The sequence below is a fragment of the Vanessa tameamea genome, chromosome 15, assembly GCF_037043105.1.
Source record: "Vanessa tameamea isolate UH-Manoa-2023 chromosome 15, ilVanTame1 primary haplotype, whole genome shotgun sequence".
Classification (NCBI taxonomy): Eukaryota; Metazoa; Arthropoda; class Insecta; order Lepidoptera; family Nymphalidae; genus Vanessa; species Vanessa tameamea.
The window spans coordinates 8,273,966-8,290,559 of record NC_087323.1 but is presented as its reverse complement, the minus strand read 5'-3'; the positions used below and the strand labels follow the sequence as shown (position 1 = coordinate 8,290,559).

Here is a 16,594-nt window from a genome sequence, read left to right as displayed (position 1 = left end):
TGACACCCGCGCCTCACAATGTTCGAAAGACGCTCAATAAATGCATCTAAGCGTGATCAGGTGACGCAATGCTTCCGGTCTCAAGTATTACCTCATTGCTGGGCTCGGAAGCCCGATGGCTCGCTCCCATTCTTTCAGCCGGTTCAGTGAAAGGGTCCTCCGATACACTTTTACCCTCCCGAAGCGCCTGCGCACAAGCGGGTGCTGGCCACCAGTCGCTGTCTTATAAATTCGGTGAAAATACTGCGACATCACATTACAAATTCGGCGGCTGTAGCAGTCGGCCGTTCGATCAGTTTTATTAACGTTTTAGTGCTGTGTTCGAAAATAGTGATTTAGTTTCGTCAACTTGCCTAACTTTCTTATAAGCATACAAAATGAAATTCACGGTGAGTGCGTGTTTTGTGATAATAAACATTTATAGAGTCAAGTGCATTTGTAGGTTTTAATAAGAGGATGTATTAAAAGCTGTCAATGAATACGTTATATTAAATTATCAATTTCTTTCAATAATGTCACATCAAAAATTTAATTACAATTAATATTACATATAATAAAATATATGTGTTTTATAATGCTGTTATTTCTATAGGTAGAAAGTTGTTATGTTCAACATAAGCTACTCGAGTTTCTAGTGTTATTACATTTTGTTTTTTTTAAATAGAGCATCTACTCATTATTAGTAAAATTTAAAACATATCCAATACGTTCATCCAGTTTAATTAAAATATTCTTAAATTAGAATATAGTTTTACACGTTTAATTTCAAAATCAATATTAAGCGTACCTAACTGATGCTTTCTATGCATATAACTCACACTATGTTGATGAAGACTAATTGCATGCAAATTGACCCTGCATGAGCTTAGGTTATTTTTTATACGAAGTAAAAGCGGTAAAAGTGAAAATAAAATTTATAATGGCTGTTATAATCTTGAACACCGCCATGCGGGCTGTTGTTTTGTATATGGTAGAAAACAAGTTTTTTGATACGTACCATATTTGCATTAATGAAAGTAAAATTGAATTTTATTGAAAATAATTAGGCTTCCCTATATCTTTTCGTTGTATTAAAATCTATATCCTTTTACTATTTTAGTATTTATGAAATGTTTTTATTTTTACAGGTAGTATTCGCAACTCTACTAACCATATCTTCAACATGGGCTATAAAGGCAAAGATAGAAGAACCTAAAGATAAAAGAGAAACTTCTGGCAGTTATTTACCACAACACGGCGGCCCTTCTCATCATTACAATGCACCCGGCTTAAACCAACTGGAAGCCAGCGCTGTTAGCATCGGAGCCGGATACAGCGTGGGTGGAGCCAAACCAAGCTACAGTTTCGGTGATCAAGGTTCAGGAGCAACATATCAATTGCAACAAGAGGGTCTGCCAGGCAGCGGTCATGCAACTATTCAACTTGCACCGATTACTTTACAACCTAGTCACGGAGGTCTGGTATCTAATGATCTGTCTCAGCTGATGAGTCAATTATCCCACGGAATTAACTCTGGAGCAATCGCCCTTCCATCATCAGATGGTCAAGGCCAATTATATCAATTTGCTGGTCAAGGTGGTCATGCTGGTCAAGATATTGCACTACCTCAATTGAGTTACGGTAGTCCGAAATTCCAGCAATATAGCTTCGGTGAACAAGGTCAAGGAGGCGTTCCCGCCTATGCGCTCGGTACCAAAGGTCTTGGTACATTTGGTTCTACTGGTCCAGTTTTATTCGCTCCTGAATCATCCGCTAATCAAGCCGCTTACAGTTATGGGGCACCAGCATCTGGACATTCGTTTGAAGGTGCTTCATTGCCTGTAGGTGATTCAGGACATGCTCTTCCTGGTTTCTCCTTTGGAGGTTCTGGACAATCATTAGGAGGATCTTTAAAGGGTTTCAATAGTTATGCTGCACCTGGTAAATCGAGCTTTAAGCCATCCACATTTTTGGGTGCTTCCGTTCAAAGTGATTCAGGTCTCACGCAGTCTCATGGAGCTCCGTCCTTTGCCAATTATCAAAATTCTGCTGGTGGTCACGGTCTTAGCTCACTGGGGTCAGGTGGACATGGCCTAAACTTTGGATCGTTAGCTGCCTACAGTGGTGGTTCAGCTAAACAGGCTGCTCCCTCATATTTGCCCCCAAAATCCGAAGGATATGGTTCTCTAGAGTCAATCGCATCGGCTTTTTCTGCTAGTGGTCAAATAGCATCTCCTCCTGCAACTACATACGGATCTCCTTCAGGATCTTACTCATCAAGCAATGTACATTCAGCATCTGCCCCTAGTCCTGCTTACTACGTTACATCCCACAAGCAATCCTCCCCCAGTTTCGGTTCAGGAAGTTCATCATACAGAGGTCCTGTGTCTGGTCATAGTTCTTTTTCTTCCGGCCCTAAATACAGCTTCGGCGGACACAGCAGTTCCCGTTACGCACCTCCGAAGGATATTCAAGGTTCTTACAGCGAATCTTCATACAATACAATCAAATACAGCGAGGAGCTAAAGCCCAGACATCACTAATTATAATTTTATAGTTTCTCTGAGTACATTATAAAAATAATGCTGTAAATAATTGCCTCGTGTGTGAATTGAATTATCAGGGTGAAGCGTGATTGTGATGATTTAATTGAAATTTAATTAAAGTGTTACAGTTTTTTTCGGACACTGTATTTGTGGTACAATTAATTAACAATATGTATTTTTTTACATTTGAATCATGCCGTTCGAATACATATCGAATACTGTAAGGAACCTTTCCATTTACTAACACCGTTATAATTATGCTATGTGTTTATATAACATCCGCATCTTTGAAACTAGTTTTGATCTGGATGGAAATTGATTAAGTAGAGTTCAATGACCATTATCAGACGTTATCTTTATACCGTGAATACGATATGAATATCTGTGAATAAAGTTAGTGTTAGGATTGTTTATTTATTGTTTACAAGTTGACTAAGGATTGTTATTTTTTTAAATAAATCATTGTTGAATATATTTTATTGTTTTATTACACTTTTAGATTAAGAAAACAAATTCTTATCGTTAGAATACAGGACACGGGATGTCGTAACTTAAATAATCAACATCTGATATGCATCGCTAGTTTCACTAATAAGAAAGTGAGGGAAATTGTAACCGATGTTACTAAAACTGGCCGCTTTTATTCTAAACGATTTGTTTAAACCCATAAATACATTTGACCATTATATATATAATTTAATTTCACACTTTTATTGTTTATAACGAAAAATTATTATACGATTAGTTCACTTAAACTTAAAAAATCACTTAAACTTAATTTATCGACCAGAATGAAGATGATTTTAATTCATTTATTTATGTCATATAGTTAGGTGGACCGGCAAATAGGCCACCTGATGGTAGGTGGTGACCACTACCTATAGGCAATAGCAGTGTTAGAAGTATTAATTATCTCTTACATAGCATACCAATGCGTCACCAACCTTGGAGTCTAAAATGTTATGTCTGTTGTTTTTTTTAGTTAGACGCATTAAATTGGAATTCAATAATACATTTTGCTGTTTTGATAGAATATATGATGAGTTTGTGGTAACTACCGAGATGGGCTTGCATAAAGCTCTACAACACAAGTAAAATTCATAGTTGTTGGTTGTTTCATATTGATGGTTGGCAAACTAATACTAATAGAGATCCATTGACAAGATACTGATTGTATTATAAAAATACTCTCTATCGTTTTATACGCATCAATAACATTAATGGCGTATATGAAAATAGAAAATTTATATTAATTTAGCTCTTAATATGTATAAAATATTATTTAATTCGATAAGGATTAATTCTGCGTAATAAATACATAGAACAAATGTAAAGTTATATATATATATATTTAATATATATTTTAGTTTTTGCAGCGCACCATGCTTTTCTTTTCAATTAAATTTAGATTATAAGCTATATATAAATTAATGTATTATACCATACCACTACCAAACCACTACGATGAAATTTAATTTTTGCACGAATTCAGAAACAAGAAATTTAATTCGCTTTCTTATAATACTAGTATGATTATTTAACCAAATATTTTATTTCTATGGGCTAAAAGTTTTTATCACGCTCAGTCGCAGCCGGGACACGTTCACGAGGTTCAAAGTCTAGAGAAAATATCACAATACTTAATAGAGTTATTTATCTGCAAAAATTATGTGCACTTGTTCCAAAACCAAATACAGAATACTTACATATCACTCTAACAATATTGTATATCGTATAAATATAAAAAAAACACGAAACGGTTTTTATTTAAGACGATTAGGCGGACTCGCAAATGTGCCACCAGTTTCTAAGTAGGTAGTTATCACAGCACATATACATTGGTACTGTAAGAAATATTTAACATTACATATATCGACTATGCGCCAACCCGCAACCAACCGTTGGAAATAATATGGTTTGTCCATCGTTACTGTAGTTACTAATTTATCTATCGTTTATGATAAGTTCGCAAAGCCGTGGAATATAATAACGACAACATTGGTTACAAATTTAGTTTTTTTTGGCATAAAGACGTCGCAGTATGAACTAAACTGGTGATTCATGCGATTCACGTCTCCACGGTTGACGGCGCATGTATCCCACTGGTAAAACGCGTTCACTTCCGAATTCGCTGAAATCATTACGCAACTTGTTTCTTTATTTAGTTTTTATTGATTTTATTTCATATAATGACAGACATTACATTTGAATGAAATGCAGTAACCGGAACTAAGAAATAAATTGTTAGAAAACATTAATATTGCGTTAATTCATAAGTTTTCTATCTTTGGATATAGAAATTAGAAAAAAAAATAAAAGAATGGATTAATGTCCATAATATAGAGTAGTGAAATGTAGAGCTATAGAGAGTTAATTTATAAATGAATACAGTGTTTCAAATGTGGTGTTAATAAATAGTGCTGTACTTATAATTTACATATATACAGATAAATTAAACTGCAAGTGTCCTGTGAATATCAGTTTTATTTTATAATTGGTCAGTAGGCAGGCAAATGTGACATGTGACAAATGTCACCTGTTGCTTAGTGATCCCAACCGCTGAAAGACATTGCGCACCACCAACTTTGGGAACAAAAAAGGCAAAATATCTCCGGATATATTGTGCCTGTATTTACACTTGTGCCTCACTCGTTCTTCAAACCGGAACACAATACTACGTAGTGCTGTTTAGCAATGTAATAAGTGATGAGTGGTTGTTACCTACCATCCGGGTAGCAATGTTGGGCTTGTAAAATACAACACTTACCAAGTAAAATATAAGTTATAAACTAATTTATTATTTAGTAGACTTAAGTGAAAGCTAGTAATCATCCTTATATTGCGCGAATGCCTTCTTTATTTATTTAGGACATGGTTTGAGGTTATCCCACTAAACTTCTCTACAAGGATTACTGGATAGACATTATACAATAATGTCAGAATTTCGGAAACGTTAGGTTTACTTATAATTTTACCGTGAGAGCACCGAGGAAGGAGATGAATCACAAATCAACTTCGTGATTTAGTGAAACTTGACCAGCAGGAAATTATAATCTTACTTCATATTAATTAATTGTCATCATACTTCGACAAAGAGTGAGCCATATTTGAAAACAGTACAATTTGGAACGTAAATAAATTAATTGAAAAAGTGATTGACGTTTTTGAGACACATGATAAGATTTTAAAGGTAAGTTCAATAGACCAATGTCAAGTTTTTGAATTTGAGCTTGACTAAAGAGACAAAGTAAATTTTAATAAGTCGACGTCTGAATTTGTCACTCAATGATAGTCTCGATGCTAGTCAAATTGCTAAATTCAAATATTTAAGCAAAATGATTAGCGACACAGGAGATCACATCCTCAAGGTAAGATGCGGGATAGAGTATGATGCAGAAGAGTATCACGGGTCTTCCTTTTCAGGTTCAAGATTCTTTAAACCGAAATAATTGTTATATAAAACGACACAAATAGCGTATCGCTATGAAGTTTTTGTATTTATTTATATTATACGTAGAGGCATGAATATTATCTAAAAATATTTCCAAAAAATGGATTTACGTTTCGACTGAAATCGAGATGTACACACGTTTTCTACGAATTTCTTTGACAGACGGCCTATAGACTATAGAATAGCAATGTATAATTACTATTAAAGTAGAAAATTAGACTATTTTGGGAATATAATGCTTAACGCCAAGAAATGATCATGCAGGGATCATGCAGTTAAGCAGAAAGAAGCGTGACCACAAAAGGATGCCGTCGTTGTTTGGGAATACATCAGGTTGTTGGTATACATTTAGAAGAAGATGATTTGAAATAAAAAACAAGTCATTGACATTGATATCTCTCGGTCAAAAATCTATAAAAACTAAAATGTCATGTTCATTGAACAACATTCACTTTTAAATGAATGTGGAATGCTTTTAAAAGAGAGGTGTAGATGTTAAAGTTAAAGTAAAATTTTAAAAAGTAAGGTCTAATATCTTATCAGGTTGTAAAAACGTATTTATTTAATAACTAAATAACGGTATAATATTTTTTATATAGCTGCATAATGTGAATAGTTATTGAAATAATAAGATAGCGCCATCTATTGTAGTGACTGAAAACTAAATAGATACGTCAGGAAAAGTCAATCTGTGTAGTGATTTCTTATATTAAACGTAGATGTCAGCAATCAATAAATGAATCATTGGTTAAATAACATTTAATATAAACACAGATCCACTTAACACATCATAAGGTTACTCTTTGGTAAAGTTAGGTTGTCCAAAAATCATATTAGTAAGTCAAAAAGATAAAAGTGCATAAATGTCCGGAAATGAAAAAAATCAATTTTCAATAGGCATTCGAGCTTAGTTCGCGTTGATATCTTTATATATAAGATTTTGTATTATTATTTTCAAACGTAGACTCGAATTAAGAAACTGTATCAATAACTAATTTGACTTGTTTTCTGTAGCTGAGAATGATACGTATTGCTTTTTATATAAAACTAGCGACCCACCCAGGATACGCACGGAATCATTTTAAAAAAAATGATCTCCATTATTAACAAAAATGATCTCTGTATTTCTTATAATAAAAATGTTACCACCACTAAATTGTGTTATGTTTTAATAACGTAGGAGGTAAATCTTACAATTTTTCTTACTATAAATTACGAAATCGATTTTCATTACCCTGATCAATCTTTCAGTAACACAAAAACGATATAATTACATTTTGACATCTATAATTATAACTCTGGATTTAAGAAATATTTGACCTTTTGCTGCATTATTTTATGTTTTTAGTTTACAACACTTGCATGTGACTAGATTTACAGTTAGCTCATCGCGATGACCTTGTAATTTTTTTTATCGATTATCGATATCGATTTTACTGGTATAAATTGGAATGTACGTATTATTTTTTTATTAAATTAAAAAATACATGGTGATGCGGGTTTATTTTTTAGATTACAGAACGGAATTAACTTTACAAATGAATATAATAATTCAACATTGATAACAGCTCAACAACAACAGCCAGGAAGTGCCTGTAAGAGCAAACTTGATTAAAGTTTAATCTAATGATCGATCTATGAAAATGTAATGAATACTTTTAATATCAGTAATATATGGTTTCTGTCAGGATGATATTTTCTCAAAATAAATTGTCAAAGTTAGGTTCATTGCATAAAATGCAGTATTTTTTTGTATTAAAAAGTTTTATTTCAATTGGATTACTATTTATTTTTTTAGATATTCGGTGATAGTTATCAAGTAAACAAAACTTATTTTATCTTTTTAAATATTATTGTGACTGATTGTATAAAATGTTATTCTTAATGCCCGTAAAAGCCCCATAACTCCAATTGCTGAGCTTAGGCCGCCTTTCCTTTTGAGGGAAAAGCAAGAATAACACACAGATGATGAATAACAGATGATTTTTTTTAGATATATAACGTAGAACAAAGATATCTATCATTTCTATAGCCAAGCATATTTTTAAGGTCTACTTATTGACAATAGTAATAAAGAGTTCAATTGTAGTTTAATTTTAGGTTTATCATATTCTTAGTTATCTGCTATTCTCTGTTATTTATAAAATTCATAAATTATGTTGTATTTATATGAAGTGATTTTTATGTTAACAGTTTATGTGTTAATTGTTATATGAATCTTCAACACCAACAACTTCCTCCAATCACTTATTCCTGCACTTTCTCATACACATTTTAATGTGCACTAAATTTTGATGTTACGTTACTCAGAATTGAAGTACTCTAATACTATAAACTTTCTAGCAAATAAAATCTTGTAATTGTTATGTAATCCCGGGTTAACCTTTATCGCATTGCATGTGTATAATTTTAGTATAAAGTGATATCAATGATCCAAATAAAAAAACAAAATATTCCTGAGTGTACCTCAAAATGAATACCTTCTAAAGAGATAATCTGAGAAAATGAGGTGTAACATTACTTCATTTTCTTATATAAATCGTCAATAAATTATGTACTGACTGTTTACTATGTGATTATTACATGAGAATTTTAAATTGGCGTAAGCAATTTAGAATGGTTGATGGGAAATAATCGCAACAGCGTAGTACATGCGAGCAATGTGTTTCCGCACTGATGCAGGAAGCTATCGCTCTCACAGAAACTGGATCTGTTACGATACAGGACAAAGACCTATCGGTCACTTCCCTTAGTACTTCCATCTGGAACTAGAGGAAAGTTGCCCATAGCCGCTAATATAAATACGTGAACTTGATAATTACTAACACTTTTCCGAGCACCAGTGAATAGAACACTTTTCATTTCATACGAGCTATGTAAATGAACACAATGGTGAATAAGGGACTCATTGTAAGTACTTCATTTATTAGTAACATGTTAATTCATTAGCACTACGCTACCAATTTCATAAGATTTCGATATTACAATCTTCGCAAAATTACACTTATAGGCACCAGATAGATCGCTCTTTACGCTTATTTTGAATTTACTATGACGAATTGTTAAAGTTGTCATTTGTTACAGATTTTTGTCGCTTTCGCCGCATTCACATTTGCCAGCGAGATTGAAGATGCCGAACAGAAAAAGCGGGGAGCGGGAAAAGCCAATGCATTGAACGCAATCCCAACGGGGGCTCAAAAGACTGATTATAATTACAATATCTATCCCAGCGGCCAAAACCCAAGTCAAACTTATCAAAGCCAAGTACCAAATTCTTTTTACCCTAGTCAGACTGCAAGCCAGTACTATTCATCTTCAAATGCTCCTGAATCATCTATCTCCAATGCCCAACACACACAGGTGTCACCTCAAACGACTCAATCACAATTTGTTCCCATTAACTTCGTCCCCAACCCAGGTTATCAGTCTAAATACCAACTTCTACCACAAAAGTCAAATGGCAATGTCCAGTTAGCCATTATACAACAACCTACGATTTCACCAGCACCAATGATACAGTACCCTCATTCCTTTTTCGCGCCAAACCCTGCATCCCACATCGGTCAAAGTACATTATTTGGGCCTCTTGGTCAAGGACATTTTAGTTTTACTCCAAGTTACCAACCACTACAATTTAGCAGCCATTTTCTGAGTCAACCTTCTGGAATGGTGGTTCTACCACAGCCTCATCCAACTTTGTATAATAATTTAGTGTATCCTAACCCCACTCAGAGCTTTTACAACTATTATCCTTCATCTTCTCAAGCAAAGTATAGTTATGCATCTGGTGCGTCACCCTCGAATGAATACGAAAAGCTGCAATCTTCAGTTCCACAAAGTTCTCCAAAAGAAGACACCGGCAATTACGTGCAGAGTGCTGACTACGTGACGTCATCAGATTCAAATTCAGGTTATAAGAGTGCATATAATACTCGCACTTCTTATTCAAAAATTTAAAGATAATAATTTTTCAATACCAAATGTTACCATTTATTGTTGCCATTTATCAATATAAATCAAATTATTTATTAGATCAATTTTTTCACATGTTGTTGTTTTTAAGGATTGTTATTGTTGATTTATGCTAATGTTACTCTATATTAAAATGTATATAAATATTTTTTTTGGTTTTTGTTATATAAATTACAGTTATTTTTTCAATAAATTGGCTTAAGGCCTTTAACGCAATGAATTATAATAATTTAATTTAGTAAGTTCATAAACTCAGACTCTTACAAAAACACCACCTACTTACTTTTCAAAAATGTTTTTGGGTCGTCGGATTGCACGTATCATAATTATATTTTTAATGCAATATGCATATTATTACCAATTATTTATTGATTTTGTATTATATCTCATAAATTGTTTGTTGCTTATCTATTTACAATATTGAAGACATTTTAATATTTTTTTAATGATATCAAATCTTTGTACGATACAGTACGAATATTTTTATAAAATATGAAAATATTCTTACTTATATTAGTAGAAGAAAAATTCTGATTATATAACAGCTAAGTGATGGTCCCAGATTAGAATATGACCTCCCCAACTCTACCCGTGGGTGGCGTAAGAGGCGACTAAGGGTATTTAAGGCCCACTGCATATCACCTGCACTTTGGGCTACCCGCACGGTGGCGGGTAAACCACCACGACAGCATTCCCAAGGAGGGTTGGTGTCAGGCAGGCTGCCGATCGAAAAATTTAAGCCAAAACCCTTAGCAGCATGGCCAGTAAAAACCATACGAGTGATAGGATTAGGGCGTACCCCACAGGCGACGCGCAGGGGCAGCACCCGGCTCCTGTGGGAAATGGACAAGGGTTGCCGCATCGGAACGGGCGGGTGCGACGTAAGAAGCGAGCTCGAAGTGTGAGAGAGTTAAGATTGAGGTACGACCCAAGAAACGATGGATGGATTGTGTGAAAGACGATATGGTTAGAAAGAATGTTACTTGTGAAATGACATCAGACAGAGAAGTATGGAAGAAGAAGACATGCTGCGCCGACCCCAAGTAAAATTGGGATAAGGACAGGAGGATGATATAACAGCTACAATTAATAACATTGATTTGCTGGTAAAAGTCAAATCACGCAAAATTTATCTCGAATATTAAAAAGATCCACAAACTCAGCTTCGTATTTTTCAATATACTCTTGGAAACATTTGGGATATGTTATAACATAATTTATATTAACAGAAAAAAAAACTAGAAACACATCAACAATTTCAGTTTATGTAATCATACGAATATGCCATTTAGATAATTCCAAATGATGCTTCATTAATTTATTTTAATGGAAGTAAGTCAATGCAATTAATTATTTTAATAGACGTGGGGCTTGTCTCATAGTTGCTATTTATGGTAGTTTGATTTACGAATTAAATTATACTTGTATTTTATATAAGTGGAATCTTCAACAAGTGTGATGTATTCTGAACTTTGCAGAAATTAATGAGAAAACAGAATAGTGCATCGTTCAAAATTATCAGGGTACGGATGACGGTAATGATGATATTTTTTTTAGTTTTCGCCTATACCGTTTAGTCATTTAGTGACTTTTTCTATAAATACTGGATCTATATAAACAATTATAAACAAAGGCAGATTACAAATTGATCATTTATATACATATTATAATAATGAGTGTATGGCATTGTCCAAGTTAATCAAGTTACTATAAAAAAGATAAGTACTATAGAATAGAATAATTGTTTAAATATCATTTTTATTCTTATAATTAATTAAAAAATATATATTTATTAACTAATGCTACAGTAAGTCAAAGATGACTATGGTAAAATTAAACTGCAAAGCGTCGTATCCCCAAAAAATATAATTATTAAAAAAAAATTGTATTTAATTTTTTTATTTCTTTAAATTATGATTAATAATTATTAAGTTGTTAACGTAACTGTAAGTGTGTCAACGGAAATAAATATAAGTCATAACATTAGATGTGTTTTTTTTTTTTAAATTAATTTAATGTAATAAGTCATAAGCGAGAGATGTATTAGTGCAGAAGTGTGTGTGTGTGTATCTACAGGTGCATTTTCTACTACCTTACTGTACCTTTTAATCCAAGGGATGGCAAACTCAAATAAACGCAGCACAGATGAAATACAACCAACTTAATAGATCCTGCACTATTTGTTACTGAAAATATCTAAATAGCAGGTGTATAAGCTAGCCACTAGGTAATTGTTCGTGAAAATTTTCAAAGTAGCCGTTTGCATAATTTACTTGAAAATAAGTGTTATTAAGGTCCTTTTTTTGTATATATGTATATTTTTTATTTGGTTCAGGCAATGTAACATTGATGAGTTATCGTTTAAAATAATAAATCTTTAATAAGTCATTTAAATATATGTCGATGACTCAATATTAATATATCAAATCAAGTCATCGTAAAAGCATCTTCGGTAGTGAAAGGAGTATGTGTTAATTGCTTCTCGTAATATTTGTATCATTCCTCATGTACGCAATCAGAGATCAGTCGAATATTAAACATCTTTATTTTTTATTTTTTTATACTTCTTTCCATCGTTTGTTAGTTTTGTTTTTATTTTTGTGTTATACGTCCATGTTTGGCAGCCGTAGGTGAGAGTCGGTAGAATACATGTATCTATTACAGTCTTCTTTAGGTGAAGGGGAAAGGTGCCTTTTAGAATTTCCTTTAGACTCCAGTATCTTTTCCAACCAATGTTCACTCTATTTCTTCTTCCTCATTATTGTTACTGAATGATACTTGTTTGCCTAGGTATATATAGTTGTTTACGTATTCTAATGGCTTGCCATACAGGTCGATGTTGCTAGTTTTGCTGTTTGTCATTAGCTTGGTTTTATGTTGGTTCATTTTGAGCCCAACTTTTGCGCTTTCTTCTCTCAGTGTGCTTATCATTTCGTCTAGTTTGTCACTGGTTTCGGCGAAAATGACAATGTCGTCAGCGAATCTTAAGTGCGTTAGCCTCCTGCCATTTATTCTAATTCCGTATGTTGACCAGTGCAAATTCTCGAAGATAAGCTGCAATACAGCTATAAAAAGTTTTGGTGAAAGAGGATCTCCTTGTCTTACTCCCCGACAGATTGGTATATTTGTTCCTCTTTTTTCCAGATTTACTCTGCTGGTACTTCCTTTGTAGATGTTCTTTAATACCTTTATGTATTTTTCTTGAATTTTGCAGTGATCCAAGGCTTCCCATATAGAATTATGAGAGATCGTAACAAAAGCTTTAGCGTAATCGATGAAAGCTATATATAGTGGTTTGTTGAACTCTTTGTGTTTTTCTATAACTTGTTGAATAACGTGTATGTGGTCTATTGTGGAAAAACCCGAACGGCAGCCAGATTGTTCTAAGGGTTGGTGTTCGTTAATTTTTGGGGACAATCTGGTTTGCAAAATTGACATAAATAGTTTGTACACGCTTGAAAGAAGACTTATAGGTCTGTAGTTACCTACATCTTTCGGGTCTCCTTTTTTGTACAATAAGATTATATCGGATATTTTCCATTGATTTGGCACTTGACCAGTGTCTAAAACTTTATTAAATAGGTAAGTTAGGTGACTTGCTAAGAGCAAATAACCTGCTTTTAAGCCCTCGTTATGTATAGCATCTGGTCCTGGGCTTTTATCATTTTACATCATTTTAATGTGTTTAATAATTTCAAATTCGTCTATTGGTGGTATATCGATATCTTGATTAGTTACTTCAGTATGTAGAGTATTGTTACTTATATGAGATGTAGACGGCATGTTTTCTCTGCATACAGTGTGTTGTAAAAATCCGTTGCACTATTGATTACGTCGTCTCTGGTTTTTGTCTCATTCTTTCTAGTATTTAGGTTTTGTATCCAATTTTTATGTGTTGTCAACTGTTTGTAGGCTTTTTTGGAGCTTCTATATTTTTGCAGGTTGTCTTCTATTATCTTATTTCGATAATTCTGATAATCTGTTCTGATCGCTTTGCTTGTTGTCTTAAAGAGAACACTTAATCCATTTTTAATTTCTTTAGTTTTTTGTTTATTTTTTATTAACTCTGTTCGTTTTATCAGCATGTCCCTGGTACTTTTGCTTAAAATGTAAATACAAAAAAGTAAATATGATAGACTAATTAATTTAGATATCCTACGATGATTTATGGATAAATAAAAAGAGAATATATCAGCTTTCAAATTAAAAAATGTTACACAGAATCTTACCAATTGTATAAAGCGAATTAAAAGACTGTGATATTTTTCAACTTTTTATTATGATACGCTTTATCATTAGATATTATAAAACGAACGCTTACCGCTGTCTGTCCCTGTGTATATACCTTTAAAATGACTCAACGGATTTTAATGCGGTATTTTTGTAAATAAACATAAATTTTAAACGCTGGCTGAAACCTACGAGACCAAATAATGTACTACAGTATTGTACACCTTAAAAAGGTTCTCAATAAAGTCCGAGATGGTATATGTCTATCTCTTAGATAAACCACAATAACCATTTTTTATCCTTTACTTTTTACGAGAAATAATGGCTTATTTTCGAAGCGATATTAAGCAATACATCATTAATCCTTATCTAATTAAGTACCTTAAACACGTCATTTATTTAAAATAGATTAATATGGAAAAATTAAAATAAGCATGTAATTTAAATGAATATTCTCGAAGATATTACAGATTTAAAATGCAGGGATATATCGGTTTGTATTGTCTGATGACAAAAAAGCTGTGAACATTTTGTCTTCAACGTGTAATATATTTAGTATCAGCATTGCCCCCGTGCGAAGCCGGGGCGGGTCGTTAGTTTATAAATAAAGAAAATAAATTAATACAATAATTGAGCTTGAAACGATACACAGTTTTGTTAGCAACCCACGTGATCACCGAAACGACTAACGATAGGTTTGAAAAGAGGTTGATCATGACCCTAATAACCTTCTCGTTGATCTGCAACTATTTCAGTTTTTATAAAGCGATTCTGTCTACCCTGTTTCTTTTTTGCGAAAAAATGTGAATATATGTCTTAATTATTTTGCAACTACACGTAAGAGGGACGATAAACAATGATACAACTATTATTTACTTTACGTAAGTAGTTAATTTAATTTACTACTACGTAAGCGAATGCTACTAATGTGTTAAATTTATGTTCTAAATATACAGGGATATTGGTAATTCGACGTATTCCCGATAGGAGTGATTATTTGCGATAATTTTAACCCCCATATGATTTATATTTAGGTATTTGAAATAAGTTCCTAGTTGTTATACATTTTTGGAGAGCTGATAAAACGGTTATGTTTTTAAAATAATCTGGAGGACAAGTTTCATAATGTTTTTTTTTGTTTTTAAGGCATTTTTGTGGAAAAAAAAAAACAAAAAAAAAATTGAAATAATATCTTTTTCCGTCTCGCATTTTTAAATTTGGACCGATGATTATTGTTTTAATATTGACAAATAACCAGTGTTTATTCGTTTTTATAAATCAGAAGAAAAAAATAGATTTTAATTGATACTTTTTTTTAAATACATTTTTGAAGTTGCATTTTTGACTTATTTTGAAAAAATCTATAAAACGTGATAACTCAAAAATGGTTCACTTTCGGATCATGCATATAGGGGTTAAAATTATCGCAAATAATCAACTCTATCACCTCCTAATGGCAATACGTCGAATTACCAATAACCCTGTATTATTAGTATGTACGTAATCCGGTTGAGATTTGCTCATCATAAGCCTTCACGTAACGTCTCCATTAGTTATAATAAATGCTTTAATAACTGCTCTGGAATTTTAAAATCACTCGATAATTGCGAACCAGCGGCCCTTCTGTTTGTTATGTAATTATATTAGATAAAATTATTTTTATTTTATTCATAAAAATATGTATAAAAAAAGTTACTTTTAGTAGATACGCTCGGTCAGCAATATATTTTATGCTATTTATTTTTAGTATATATTACGTTTCACATGAATCAAGCAGTTATTTAGCCATTAATTTTTTTATTGCACCTTTAAAATGTTTAAGATTTTTAAAATTTGTGTACACTTTTAATGTGACTGGAATGGTTCCACGGGAATTAATGATGGTTATGTCCTCTTGACAGATTACGGCAGCAAAAAGGTGCACTCATTCACTCTCTTACTTGACATGCCAATGGACAACGACATTCTATGACGACTGCAGAACCTCAACGTGATTTCCTTGACTAGAGAGCTACAAAACTCCGAAGTTGGTGATGCTTTTAAGAAATCTTTACACAAAATGATCCTTTTTTTTTTGAACTATGATAACTACCTTTTGTGCTGTGATTTGGTTTGACCCAATAATATATCTGTAATATCTTAGTTTACATGGGCGGCGGACCAAGACGTTGTATCAAGTGGGGTATACTTTTTACTATGGCAGTGCTATTAGCTCATCTGCATACCTAAAGTAACACAAAAGAAGAATTACATTAATTAGAAATACGACTTTTTTGACGTAGTTAGAAATCGTTTCGATAATTATCGAACGCATTCTGTTTAAGCTCACTGGTCATTAGTATCTCAAACAGTTCGAAACGTCAAGACTCATTATGTGAGAAAATATAATCTGTTTTATTACAATCTTTGTTTCAAC

General features: G+C 32.8%; 2 protein-coding genes across 2 annotated transcripts; both read left to right on the top strand.

The window, feature by feature from the left end:
- Window positions 1-238: 238 nt before the first annotated feature.
- LOC113399674 (prisilkin-39-like) lies at window positions 239-2,999 on the top strand. The gene is made up of 2 exons (XM_026638857.2): window positions 239-389; window positions 1,128-2,999. Exons 1-2 carry the CDS (start codon window positions 378-380, stop codon window positions 2,520-2,522), a joined length of 1,407 nt encoding a protein of 468 aa, XP_026494642.2. The 5' UTR covers window positions 239-377; the 3' UTR covers window positions 2,523-2,999.
- A 5,749-nt stretch (window positions 3,000-8,748) lies between these two features.
- On the top strand, window positions 8,749-10,082 carry LOC113399688 (uncharacterized). Its single transcript, XM_026638877.2, has 2 exons — window positions 8,749-8,886; window positions 9,061-10,082. The coding sequence occupies exons 1-2, from the start codon at window positions 8,857-8,859 to the stop codon at window positions 9,931-9,933; spliced, it is 903 nt and encodes a 300-aa protein (XP_026494662.1). The 5' UTR covers window positions 8,749-8,856; the 3' UTR covers window positions 9,934-10,082.
- Window positions 10,083-16,594: the final 6,512 nt, after the last annotated feature.

What these genes read in the sequence shown, in the direction of transcription:
- LOC113399688 (XM_026638877.2), top strand. Translation starts at nt 8,857, where the DNA reads ATGAACACAATGGTGAATAAGGGACTCATT. An exon ending in TGGTGAATAAGGGACTCATT is followed by an intron (nt 8,887 to 9,060) that starts GTAAGTACTTCA and finishes CATTTGTTACAG; the next exon opens with ATTTTTGTCGCTTTCGCCGC.